Raw genomic sequence first — 11,806 nt, 5'->3', positions numbered from 1 at the left:
CTCTACCTGACACTCATCACACTTGCTTCACTCGCCGCTTTGCCCGGCACACATCACACTTGATTCACTTGCCGCTCTGCCCGACACTCTCAGCTCACGTCTTCGCTCACTACTATTGCTCGATCGGCACTGACTCACTCGCCGCTCTACCCGGCACGCATCACACTTGATTCACTTGCCGCTCTGCTCGGCACTCTCAGTTCACGTTTTCGCTCACTGTTATTGCTCGGTCGGCACTGACTCACTCGCCGCTCTGCCCGGCACGCATCACACTTGATTCACTTGACGCTCTGCCCGACACTCTCAGTTACGTTTTCGTTCACTACTGTTGCTCGGTCGGCACTAACTCACTCGTCGCTCTGCCCGACACGGATCACACTTGATTCACTTGCCGCTCTGCCCGACACTCTCAGTTCACGTTTTCGCTCACCGCTGTTACTTGGTCGCCACTCATCGCTCACTTACAGCTCTGCCTGGCACTCATCACACTTGATCCACTTGCCGCCCGACCCGACATTCTCAGTTCGTGTTTTCGCTCACCGTTGTTGCTCGGTCAGCACTCATCGCTTCACTCGCCACTCTGCTCGGCACTCATCGTTCGTGTTTCGCTCACCACTGTCGCTCGGTCGACCCTCGCCCGGTCGCGATCATGGCTTTGCTTGTCCATCATTCTTTTTGTTGCTAGGTCGCGATTTACTGTCGCTCGGTCGCTCTTACGACTTTGCACGTCCATCATTCTCTTTATTGCCCGGTCATGATTTTCGGTCGTTCGGTCAGCGCTCGCTCGGTCGCGCTCACGACTTTGCGCGACCATCCCTCTCTCTATGGCCCAGTCACGATCTATGGACGCTCGGTCAGCATTTTTCTCGGTCGCGCTCATGACTTCGCTCGTTCATCACTCTCGGAATTGCCCGATCGCGATTTATGGACGCTCGGTCAGTATTTTTCTCGGTCGCGCTCATGACTTCGCTCGTTCATCACTCTCGGTATTGCCTGATCACGACTTATTGACGCTCGGTCGGTATTTTCTCCGTCGCACTCACGACTTTACTCATCGATCCGTCTCTCTATTACCCGGTCGTGATTTCTCGTCGCTCGCTCGATTCTATTTGAGTCACTTGCTCGGCATCGCCATAGCTACTTATTCGATGTAATAAGACGAGCTCAGTGATCTGATTTCGCATTCGGTAGCGATTCTGTTTAAGGCTTGGTCTAGTCAGTCAGACCTGCGCCTCCTTCGACTAGACTTGAATGGGAGGCTTGTGATACGTATATGACTTAATGGCAGGAAAGGAATTATGAGAGGGAGGAGGGGCAATTTTGTCATTGCACTATTTAGGGCTTTATTAAGGGGGAACACTGTAGCATGCAGAGGGGGTGGCGATTTTTGTTTCTTCCTTCTTCTTCGTGCGTTTCGCCCAGCCGTCAAGGGAGGCCTTCGTTCTTCCTCTCAAGCTCCTCGCCGCCGCCGACACCGGCCGCCGGCCTCCACCACTCCTCCCACTCCCTCTCTTTCTCTCCGCCGGCAACAGGGCTGCTTCGTGTGTGTTCTGGCCGCCACCAACAGGGAAGAAGGTCTTCTCCCTCTCTCTCGCCGCCAGCCCCCTCACGCGAGGCTCCTCGCCGGCGCCGGCCACCAGCTGCCACTCCACCTCTCCTCCACGCCACCATCACACGCCGGAAGACGCCATCCCCACTAGACCAACCTCGCTGCTCCCGAGCACTCCTCGCCGACGTCGACCGCTGGCCCACACCTCTGCTCCTCTCCTTCTCTTCACCGTCGGCCTCGCACGCAAGGGAGGAGCCTCTTGCTTCGCGCCGACAACTATCGTAGATGCCTGGTGCATCACTCGCCGCAGGCTCTGCTGGAACCCATCAGTTGACGTCGGCGGTCGCTCCCCTTCACGCCGCCGTCGCTGCCTGCTCCTTTGTCGCCAGCAACTCTCACTTCACTCTTCCTCTCTTCTTCTCCTCTCACTGACAACCCCTCTTCCTCTCCTTCGCCTCTCGTCGACAGCTCCTCTCGTCGACAACGCCATCAAGCAACCCATGCGCCTACAGACCTCTCGTCTCCCTTTCTCGTAACGCTCGAAGCTCCTCCCGGTCAATGCTGCCGTCGCCACCAACGACGAGCGGCCATGACCGACTCCTACCGTCTCTCTCCACCTTTCCAGCGCTGCCACTATCTCTGTCCACAGCCATAGCGGTTCAACCGGAAATCTCCTCTCCAGCCGCCATCGCAGCAGATCACTGGCTAGCCCTTTCAAGGTTGGTCGTTGCTGGTACTGCACTGCCGGGGCATCCATCTCCGGCGGCCCCCAGCACCTACTATCACGGTAGGCCTCACTGTCGCCCATTTGACAGTATTTCATTTTCGGTGTGTTCCGATTATCATACCAATCCAGTCTTGTGGTTATTACGTCCGGTCTTCGTGTTGTTGTCTCATTTTGACTTGTGTGTCGTGTTCTCATCTGTGTACCATTATTGTACCCTGGCCTGCGTGCCACTAATATCTCCCGGTCTGCGTGCCAATATCATATCCCAACCTGCTCGTCGCTGTCATATCCCTGTCTATGTGTTATTTCCCGGCCTACGCGCCGATCTCGTTTCCCACCTATCTCGGGTCCCGGCCTGCGTGCCAACCTAGTGTCTCAGTTTGTGTGTTGATCTCATGTCTCGGCCTGCGTGCCGCTAGTACTTCCCGGCCTGCGTGTCGTTGTTTTATCTCGACCCGCAGCTCGTCTTCAGGGCTCGTGCCGCGTTCGGCTCCTCGTCGTCAGATCCAGCTCTCCAACCTGATCGAAGTCATATGCTCTTCCGGGCTGTGATAACTCGAGCCGCGTCTCATCCGAGGGTGCCCCCCTGAGTCAGGGTACGTTTTTCATCCATATTCTCTCTGCGTTTTATTATTTTATGGCTTAGTTTTGTACTCATATATTCGTTGGATCTGCTTCATGCATTGGGGTACCGGGGCCGGGTCAATCCGGTCACTGGCTGCAGGTAGTGTTGACCAGAGGACTTCTGAAGACTTGGTCAACACAGAAGCCATCTTAGCACACCCCCCTCCGGGACGTAGCGACTTAGACAACATTCTATCTACCTCATCCGGCGGTCCGTCTGACTCAGTTTCTGGCAGGATCAATAATGATGAGTGAAGGTGCATGTTTATACTTTTAGTTGTTTCAAAGTCAATGCAAAGAAAAAAGAATAGGGATAAATAGATAATCTTGTGAGGATGAAGATAGATTTAATTTTCTCCATTATGCATGGTTGTTTGTTTCAAACTCGATTGTAATGTCCGTGACGACCCTTTTTCTTTTTTGGCTAACACAAATCTTGTGAATTTACATATCACCATTAATCCACAAGAAACACGAGAGACTGATGTCAAAGTGACATGCAGGATCATCCATGAGCACGAGAAAGAAATTAAAGATGTATGTTTCGATCTCTCTATTCGACTTGGAGTCGTGTATAATTAAAGATGAGACGAGAGAGTTGGATGCGATAATACAATCAGACAATCCATCCATGGCGGACGGTTCGTTTTTGGAGGAGCTGATCAAGAGGTTCTCTGAACTGGAGCTGCGCCAGGCGAGGCTGAGGGATCAGCTGCAGCTCTACTTGGTTCGCGGCGCCGCAAGAGCGGCAGAAGCAGGGCATGACGACCGCCACGGCTCCGGCAGTCCTGGGAGGAGGAGGAGTCGCCCTCTCCCGGAAGGCAGTGAGGCCGGCGGTAGCTACGGGCTCTTCCCCGGACGCTTCCACAATGGCCCCTACTGCAGCGTGCTCCGCCACATCGGTCACGCTCTTCACATCTACCATCCCCACTCCGGCGTGATCATCTTCTGGTCTTCACAAATCCATGAGCGTCTACTCTCTCTCTCTCTCACTGCCTACCCATCAAATATTATATCAATCGTGGCAGGAATCAATCTGCAGAAAGCCTGTACGGATGGGCGGACCATGAGGCGCTCGGCCGGAACGTGGGGGATCTACTGATTCACGAAGACAATGACATCTCGCATCTCAAAAGCGTCGTTGAAATGTTAAACAATGGCCAACCGTGGTCTGGCCATCTCGCCTTCAAGAAGAGGTCAGGGGACATGGTTTCGGCCATGGTGACCAAGACTCCACTCTACGAAGACGGCGTCTTCGTCGGCGTCATTACGGTCTCTAGTGACGCCTCATCGTTCCATCATGACAAGAACTCGGAGGAGTTGGACGAAAGTAGCAGCCAGAAGCTAAAGGTCCTGGCCGCCTTCTCCCGAAGTTTCAAATTAATTCTTTCGTTAAGATTATTAATGATCGTATGTGGTGATGAACAGGCTCCCAAACTTTCATCTCGTAGTCGCTCGTGTGGCGAGGTTAACGTTGAGAATCAAACTTCTCGCGATGGAAACATGAAGACGGATACAAATGAAATCATGGTAAATATTTGTGAATTATATTCTTTGCGACGTGAAAGAGTTTTTTATTTGTCTGTGAATTATAGAATCTGCCCTTGATAGGAGATGTGCCCCAACTCAAGACTAACTCAGGTGTTGGCCTAAGTGGAACACACAAGTAGTTCCTTCTCGGGCTCAACCAAGAGTTGTATAGGTTCCAATCGCGCTTGCACCACATCCAAGGTGATGCCTAGGACACAAACAGCATCTAGATTCATCAATTACCTACTCTATAAAAGATATCCCAATAGAGATATAGGTATATGCAAATTCTATATATGGCAGCCAAATCATAACTACATTGTTTCATTATGTTCAGAGCAAAATATAATATCGTTCATCTCAAGCGGTCAAGTATCATCTCTTCATGACAAGATATAAATAGCTAAATTACGGGAGACATTTTACCCCAACACAACTACTCTTTGTATGGAAATTAAAATCTGTTCCATGATATGATTGCTAGGCTAGTGGAGGGAAAGGGGAGGGGTGAATAGCAATTTTTGTTTTTTCATGTATGTTCTCTCATGACCAAATAAAACTTATTAGATATTCAAAGTGTGGCCATGCATGTTAACACAAAGGAAATGATAATAATAAAATGAAAGTTCAAAAAAAAATCAATGCTAACAAGTCGAGTTTAACATGGTTCAGACCACACACTCTATTCCATATCCTACTAATTTGTTTGGCACATCGAGTTCAAAACCAATTATGAACGAGTGCCTTCTTCAAAGATGGAGAACAATCAACTCAATAGTTGACTCAAAATGGCAAATAGTCGTTCAAAAGTTGTTACCAGTTGAGTCGACTCAAAATGGCAGCAATCAACTCAAATGGCCTATATTTAGTCAATTGGACCCCTTTTTTAATCAACTTTGGCTCAACAAAAAAGATTTTTATTCCAAGGAAGTAATCTTAAATGGAAGCAATAGCTGACTCAACTCTTCAGTTAACTAAATGATCACTTCAAGTCGACGAACCTGTACAGATATCCCAAATTTTCTTGCTTAAACTACTATATGTCTAAGTAATTAAAGCTCCGGAATCAAGCTTGAATGCCAACTAAAATTGTGAATTTTTATTCCTAAGTTGAAGACTCTTAATAAGACAAAGTCGGTATCCCTCTTCCTTGTTAACCCACATCATCCCTCCAATAAATTGCCCAAAAAATAAGAAGCCGAGATTAAATTCACTCTCACTCTCATTGTCTTTAGATCTTCACTAATCTGGCCAAGACTCTGTCTTTAAAAACTTCACACCTAGAAGCCACGCTCTTATGTCTCCCACATCAAAAGGTCTCATCTCCAAGATTTCTCTCACTTGCCCAAAAACCTCACTTTCAAGACTTCCAATGCTTAAAGGCAATAGCTCTAGAACTTCCTCCACTCGCGCAAAAGCCTTGCTTCCAATACATCACCATTTACACAAATGCTTCACCTCTAGAACTTCTAATCCATTAGATGTTTTATACCATCCTTCCTAGATATCAATCAATCTATATGTGTAATCTATCAAATACTTACAAATTCAATGCACATGTCGGACATAAAGACAAAGCTAACTTAAAACGTTTATCACACATTATAATGTCTTGGTCTAATTATACAATTTAGGGCATATTGCACTAAAAATCTTTCCTTTTTGATATTTGACAAATCATTAAATTTAGAAAAAATCAACATAAAATGAAAACATTCCTAAAAAAAAAAAAAAGCGCTCATCTTTACCTAAACTCCCCTTGAGTATCTTATCATTAGGAGATAAGGTTACCAACTTGAACCTTCCCTTTCTCCACTTTGTACGTACAAAAAGTTTGTTATGATTTTGTAAGATAGCAATTACATGAAATTGACCAAAAAATGTAAGAGATAAAGCATTAATTTGATGCTTTAAACATGTAGGCATAATGCATTAATTAATTAAATGTTATCCAATAAAAAATTTTCAAAATTTGTTTTATATGTATTAAAAATGCCTTAAAATAGAATTTTGGACTCCTTGTTCAATTCTTGTTGACCGAAAGACCTTCACTCGATTGAACTACATACCAGCCAATGTTTTGACTCTCTATTTTAATTTAGTTAACTACATTGTCTTTCTAGTTTACTGTATTATGATTCAAGTGATTCAACACTATATAAGTTGACTGAATGTTATTTTTATAGTAGTTTAATTTTTTTTAAATTACAAAAGAATCATAAACAATTCAAAACATTGAAAATTTTACCAATGATTTTGTTTTGTTCAAAACTAATAGATGAAAATCATGCCATGAAAAATCATCTCATTATTTTCAAAATTGACAAAACTTAGAAGTTAAAAATATTGTGAACATGTTCTATATGTCATTCATGTATTAAGTATTAAATTCAATTTGTTTGAACATAAAATATGCATTTTAAATTAATAAGTAGGCATTAATATTTCTAACAATTAGCAAAATATTTTAATTCAAGCCAAGTATTCTCTATCATTATATGACACTTATTTCATTCTATAAAAAATCAAAATGATTTCTATGTATGAACCTAACCTAATGTGTCTAACCAAATATATTAGAACCCCCTAAAGAAATTTAAAATGTTAAAGTCGAATTGGGCAACCAATAAAAATTAGGTCTGGTCAGGTGCATCAATATGCTATTAGGGTACCATCTTGTAGAAATGGTTTTTGCATTTCTCCTTTGCAAAATCATATTTAAACTTTGAGATCCGGGAAAAAATTTGTCTAAAGTCGTCTTTAAATATTTTATTTGATTTTTCAAAATTTCATTTTCTATTTTAAGTTATTTAACCTTACTTTTATTGAGACATGTGATTCATAACAAGTTGTGAATGAGTTGCTTCTGTTTTCAAGTGATAAGATGACTTTCTTTAGCTCTATCTTCTTTCCTTTACATTTATCTAGTGATCTAGTTAAGGAAGAAACAAAATCAAGTAATTCATCTTCATTAGGGATTTTACCTCATTGAGTCATCCGAATTGTCTAAAGTTGCTCCCCCACCCCTCCTTTGTTGTCGTTTAAGGAGACTCCGTCATCTATAGCCATCATATCAAAAACACATAGACCTTGGCCGATGTCAATGATACCTTCGGACAATGATGTAGGCAAGGCTCTGTTTTCTCGAGCCTTGTGTTCTACATAGTTTTAGTGCTTAAGTTGTTTCCCTTTTTCTTTCTCCAATGTTGATGATATGTCATCTCATATTGCTTTCTTTTCCTTCTTTTCTTCAAATAATGGTTTTCCTTACCATTATCATTTCCCTTCTTCAATTTGAGGCATTAATCTCTCCTGTACCCTTTCTTCATTATAGTGAAAGCATTTGAATTTTCTCTTATGTCATTTTCTCCATCTTCTAAGTATTTTCCTTACATCATTCTTGCTCAAGTTGTACTTATTGTTAAAAGCCTTCTTTATTCCTTTTGAAATGTAGGCTTCTTTGTCACCTTCAGTCATGGAGAATGATTCTTCTTAAGATGATGAAGATGGTGTAAGTCTCCTCTTTGTCTCTTGCTTTTGTGCCATAAGTGTTATATTTGAGAGGTGTCATAAGACAATCGTCTTATGGTTTGTACTATTTATTGGGTAAATAAAGATTCACTATTTGAGTGTACATATTTAATATATGTGATTGGATCTTAAACTAACTTACTGAATGCCCGCAATATGATTTATAGCATGAAAGGACTTGTGATTGAATAACAACAAGTGAGCATTTCTACATGTATAATTATAAATGTATTGAAATCATCCCAAGTCAACAAATTGATGTATTCTGACATCATTAATTCTATGAGATAAGCACGGATTATACTCCTTAGTCTAACCAAGCAGTTATTCCTCACTGGTAGGAGACATTAGGATATCGAGAGTTAAACGTGGATGCTAGTTATGTTAACTAGTTTAATCAAGTGACCTACGTAAGACTTCATATGATTCTCTATATATATGAATATATCAATGAAGCTCTTACTGTAGCTTAAATATGAGTTTCCTTCGACTTGAGTTATTCAAGTCACCTTGGTCATGGAGACTTATGCTTTGACATCCTAAGCAAGCATCTCATTAGAGGTGTGACCTTGGGATAATTGGGTATTAGTCAAAGTGTCTAAATGTGTGTGGATATCCCATAGAGGATTTCCTGCTCCTTACAAGAAGACGTATACCCTATGGTCACTTGTTAGGATTGTTATTTAAAGTCTTTGACCAAAGCATCATATGTTAAGAATACTATACTCTTGGACATATGTATAAGTAATTTCAATCCGCTGGATGAGAAAATATTACTTGGGTTATGTGTGAAGTAGTCAACCTTATAGGGACATACACATAGACCATGTCCTGAACTAAGTGTATATAAGATAAGTGAAAGGAACGAGGCAAGATTCACTTAGATGGTGAAAGGTTCAAAAGTAATTCTAGAATCAACTGTATGATTTTTTGATCAATTAGGGGGTATGATATACTACTAGGTGTCACTCATGATTGATATATAATTAATGGATAATTATGGATGACCAACATAATTAGAAACTTATTGGGTTACACGCACTATGAGTTTATCCAAAAAACTTAAAACGAGTTTGAGAATTAGATTATCAAATCAAGAGAAATTAAGTCTAGTTAAACTAGACGAAGGGCAAGTATCGAAGATAATTTGTCACAGTGGAAGCACGGATGGGACACATCTTTCGAAGACTAGTTGGGCCCTCTTTTGTGTAATTATAAACTAAATTGTTTTAGTTTTAATTAAAAGAGGTTTGATTATTGAACCAAGTATTTTGGTTTAGAACCAACTTGGTTTAATATTGAACCAAACTTGAGTTAGTGGGTCAGGTTAATGGGTTAATGAATGCAGGTTTTTAGATTTGAATCCAAACCCATTAAAAGATATATTTATATCTAGATTGAAGAGAGAAATTTAATTCCAACCTTGAAAACCTAAAAGTTAGGTTCTCTCTCTCTCTCCTTCCTACTCATTAGCACCAATCAACAAGAGGGGCTACCACTCTTGTTTCGTCGCCGAGCAGCCACAACCAGACTCTCTAGCTGATGGTCTAGCCACCTCCGTCCACCCAGCTACTATCAGGGACCTCTATAGTCGACGTGAGATGTCAATACTCACTACCCAAATAAGGAACAGTAGCTGTCGGCTGCTGTCCACCACCAGCAGCACCTCCAAGGTGTTATACCAACCTTTCGTCATCTTTCTCTAGGCGTTGGACGTCCCAAACTTGCTACTCCTTGTCCACAATGAATTTTTTTCTTTCCGGATAATGACTACATGACCATCCTTCACTTTGTTTAGTGTCATCTGGTTGAGTACATCGCTGATGTGCGTAGATTATATATATTTTTATGCATTATTTGACGTACATTCACTTGTATTTCTTGAGCATGATTACGTTATCACAACCTGTTTAACCATTTTATTAGAATAGTTATTCTGTTTGTTTGGAGAACTAATTTTTGTATGTTTTAATTGATCGGATGTGATTTAGAGTAAAAATGGAGCAAAGATGAACATTAGAGTAGCTTTGGAAGAAAATAAGTAAACATGGTTGTGCCCTTAGCATGATCATATTCTTCAAGCTAACATATGTCTCCAAGACACATGGTTGTGTCTCCCAGGAGCCATCTAGAGTTGTGCCCTAGCAAAACCCATGGCACGGCCATGCCTTTTGGCACAGTCGTGCCTTTTGGCATGGTCGTGTCTCATTACACCAAGACCCACGCAGGGGCGGTGTCTAAAAGACACAGTCATTCTTCATCTATGAATATTTAAACGGACAGGTCATGCCCCAGAGGCATGACTATGCCTCATTTCCAAATTCTTCCATAGGTAGGTCATGCCTTAGAGGCATGGTCATGCCACTTTTCAATAAATCTCACAGCCAAGCCATGCCACTTCAGGTCGTGCCTCACACGACCAAGCTGTACCTTAAGGCATGATCATGTGGCAGAAAAGCAAGGGTCATGTGCCCCTGCTATAAAAAGGGGTTTAGGTTCCTTTTTCATGAGACTTGGATTTGGAACTTAGCCCCTTTCCTTGGGGAAGGGTTCTTCCATTGGGAAAAGCCCTAGAGCCTCTTCCAAAAGCTGTCGTCGATGATCCATCCACCATCCAAGTTAGGACTTTGTCCGAGAAGACCAACATCACATTGATAAGCATTTCTCTTTTCTATATCTTGTGTGTTTGGATTGTAGAATTATATTCTTCTTATCTCTTGTTTGTATTTCCTATGTTATGGAGTAAATTTTCTAGATATAGGATGTAGGGAGTAATTATAATATTATATTGATGTATGAACTATGAATTTGTTTATTCTCTTATTTAATAATAAGTTAATGACATGTTCTATTGTGTTGTTCCTTATTCATGTTTGACGAAATGTGTGTATGGTAAATGTATTTAGATGTAATGGATTAATTACCATGTAGAGGTGATGAATGCTTTGGATTGTATGACTGGGGGCCCTTAGTGACAGAGGGTATTCCTTTAATCAAACTTTCTAGAACATCGCCTTGAAACAGAAGTCAACCTTTTATAAGGGATTGACTAAATAGGTTTTTCCTAACTTAATATTAGAAAGTGATTTGTGTAATCTATACTGTATGATCGGGGGGCCCATAGTGATAGAGGTATCCCTTTAACTATACTTTCTATGTTATCTCTTTACTTAATAGTATTAATTTAATGTTAGGAAGTGATCCGCGCGGTTAGAACAGGGGACCCCCATTTTGAGGGGTCAATGCCACGCTGGAGTCAAAAGACCAAGGGGCCGACCGGAGAAGGAGGGACCGACCTCCCGACCAGCCCAGGCCGGCCGACCGGTGAATAGCTGAAGGATACTGCTAGCAGTCCCTACATAGTACCCTACCGAAAATATCCCCAGCATATCGATACCAATGGCAGGCCGGACGGAATGTGAGTGTCGTCCGGCCGGCGCGTAAGATGAGGGCTGGCCGGACGGACTCCCCGTCCAGCCGGCCTGACGGACGCCTCGGCCTGTGGTCGGTAGAAAAGGACAAGTCTGACAGGTGTTCTGTTGTCCCATCGAGGACATACTTGGACTGTAGCAGTTACAGATACATACCGAGGTATGGGCTGCGGACATGTATGCGCCTCGGTGGACGTGCAGGAGCTCTTTCACCACTCTATATAAAGAGCCTCATACTTCACCGGAGGTACGCGTTCAACACCTTGGGAGCCACTTCTTCACTACTCGCTTACCTGACTTGAGCGTCGGAGGGTCGTCGCCGGGAACCCCTTCCCGGCCCGACTTCTGTGCAGGTTCGCCGGAGGTTCGTGGGACCAGTCGGAGATCCACGTTATCGACCCGGAGAGCGCCACG

At 43.0% G+C, this 11,806-nt stretch overlaps 1 protein-coding gene across 3 annotated transcripts; it reads left to right on the top strand.

The window, feature by feature from the left end:
* The first annotated feature begins 3,519 nt into the window (after positions 1-3,519).
* On the top strand, positions 3,520-8,064 carry LOC122022610. Of its 3 annotated transcripts, none has more exons than XR_006123041.1 (5): positions 3,520-3,851; positions 3,929-4,250; positions 4,329-4,430; positions 4,512-4,631; positions 7,885-8,064. XR_006123041.1 is itself a non-coding variant. In XM_042580640.1 (4 exons), exons 1-4 carry the CDS (start codon positions 3,532-3,534, stop codon positions 7,924-7,926), a joined length of 786 nt encoding a protein of 261 aa, XP_042436574.1. In that variant the 5' UTR covers positions 3,520-3,531; the 3' UTR covers positions 7,927-8,064. The 3 variants fall into 3 exon arrangements, 1 of the variants encoding a protein (XP_042436574.1); XR_006123040.1 differs by having other exon boundaries at positions 4,496-4,631; XM_042580640.1 differs by lacking the exon at positions 4,512-4,631.
* Positions 8,065-11,806: the final 3,742 nt, after the last annotated feature.

Source organism: Zingiber officinale, chromosome 9B (assembly GCF_018446385.1).
Source record: "Zingiber officinale cultivar Zhangliang chromosome 9B, Zo_v1.1, whole genome shotgun sequence".
In the NCBI taxonomy this organism is placed as follows: Eukaryota; Viridiplantae; Streptophyta; class Magnoliopsida; order Zingiberales; family Zingiberaceae; genus Zingiber; species Zingiber officinale.
Note: the sequence above shows the minus strand (reverse complement) of the source record. Positions and strands in the feature narration are given on the sequence as shown.